The 1,560-nt window shown below is 43.1% G+C and overlaps 1 protein-coding gene across 1 annotated transcript; it reads right to left on the bottom strand.

The window, feature by feature from the left end:
• Positions 1-432: 432 nt before the first annotated feature.
• On the bottom strand, positions 433-741 carry LOC120361673 (small ribosomal subunit protein eS27-like). The gene has a single exon (XM_039463841.2). It carries the CDS (start codon positions 717-719, stop codon positions 465-467), a length of 255 nt encoding a protein of 84 aa, XP_039319775.1. The 5' UTR covers positions 720-741; the 3' UTR covers positions 433-464.
• Between the last annotated feature and the right edge of the window lie 819 nt (positions 742-1,560).

The following is a 1,560-nucleotide window of genomic DNA, read 5'->3' as shown; positions in this document are numbered from 1 at the left end:
GACTGCTGTGTATGATTGAGACTTAGCAGTCAAAATAACATGTCATTCCTCTACTCCAAGTTTATCAGGGTTCTTAATGTCAGCAAAGGCCAGCACTCTACAACCCAGGAACCCTTTTGAAGCCTGACAAAAGATTTAAAACTTCATTTGGAAGTGCTCTTTACCGCAAGCTTTGATTCCACTGTCTGTGCATCTTTTGATCTCATCTAAAAATGTTCATCACACTGACCTTGTCCTGCTGAACACAGCTCTACCATTTACTCAGAGAAACCAAAAAGGTCTGTTTTCTTCTTCAAAAAACAGAAAATTTTTCCCATGTTTCATTTTATTCTCAACTTTTTGGGGTAGATGATAAGCTGATAATGAAGATATGATGATTAGCATGTGATTTTCAAATGAATTTTTTTTAAATCCAAAATGTGTTTATTTAGATGGTTTCCCACTCATCTGGATTCAGAGTGCTTTTAGTGCTGCTTCCTCCTGAAAGAACATCCTTCTGTAAGCCTTGCTTTTCCTCCTGTAGGCTGGCAGAGGACAGTGGAGCAGCCAACACACAAAGCTACCGTTTGTGCATGGCTGAAGACTGTGGTGATTTTATAGCATCCTGGGCATTTCACATCCATGAAGTAGGAATTGGGGCTCTGCACCAGGCGTTTCTTCTTGTGTTTCCTCTTCTCCTCTTCTGGAGAGGGATGAAGGAGATCCTTTGCGAGAGGCATGTTCTCGTGGGTAGGTCGTCACCGCCGGATCAAATGAATTTTTAATAGCAAATAATTTGCTCCATCTGGGGAAGGCTGATCACATTTTCAGCAACTAGGTACAAATCAGGATGGATTATTTCCAGCATTTTTAAAAAAGCTTATTGAGAACCAATCACACTAGCTGCTCAGTGTCAGTCACGTTTTCTGATCCTGAAGAGGGCTAAGCCCTCACCCCGTCCCTCATCCCTTAAGGCCATGGTGTCTCAAAATATCAAAGACTTTTTGCTCACTAGACACCTGCTGTAATTTCTGTCACCCAGTTCCTGGGGGCTCCTGTGGGTCGTGCTGTGACACTAGTTCACACTCTACTTCACTCCAGCCATTGGCAGAAGTGTCAGGCAGTGACATGCATCAGTCGCTGAACTTGGCTTCTCTGGGTGCTGTTCCCAGAACACACAGACTCTTATTTGAGGAATAGGAGCAGAAAGAGACATCAAGTATTTAGGGAAAGCAAGGTTTGGGATAGTTCTGGGACCACATTTTGATCCATCCAGCTCTCATCTGCCCGTTAGGAGTTCCAGAATTAAAGGGATTTATGAAAAGGAAAGAGAGAAAAAACCTATTTACACGCATGTTTATAGCAGCATTATTCACAACATCGAAAAGGTAGAAACAACCCAAATGTCCATCTATAGATGAATGAGTAAAAAAAATGTGGGTGCCTCCACACAATAGATTATTCAGCCTTAAAAAGGAAGAAAATTCTGCCGGGTGCAGTGGACCACACGTGTAATCCCAGGTCTTTGGGAGGCAGAGGTGAGTGGATCATGAGGTCAGGAGTTCCAGACCAGCCTGGCCA

Source organism: Saimiri boliviensis, chromosome 13 (assembly GCF_048565385.1).
Source record: "Saimiri boliviensis isolate mSaiBol1 chromosome 13, mSaiBol1.pri, whole genome shotgun sequence".
NCBI classification, from domain to species: domain Eukaryota; kingdom Metazoa; phylum Chordata; class Mammalia; order Primates; family Cebidae; genus Saimiri; species Saimiri boliviensis.
This window is presented reverse-complemented; position numbering and strand designations above follow the sequence as displayed.

Coding starts and splice junctions, on each gene's coding strand:
- LOC120361673 (XM_039463841.2), bottom strand. CDS start 719: ATGCCTCTCGCAAAGGATCTCCTTCATCCCTCTCCAGAAGAGGAGAAG.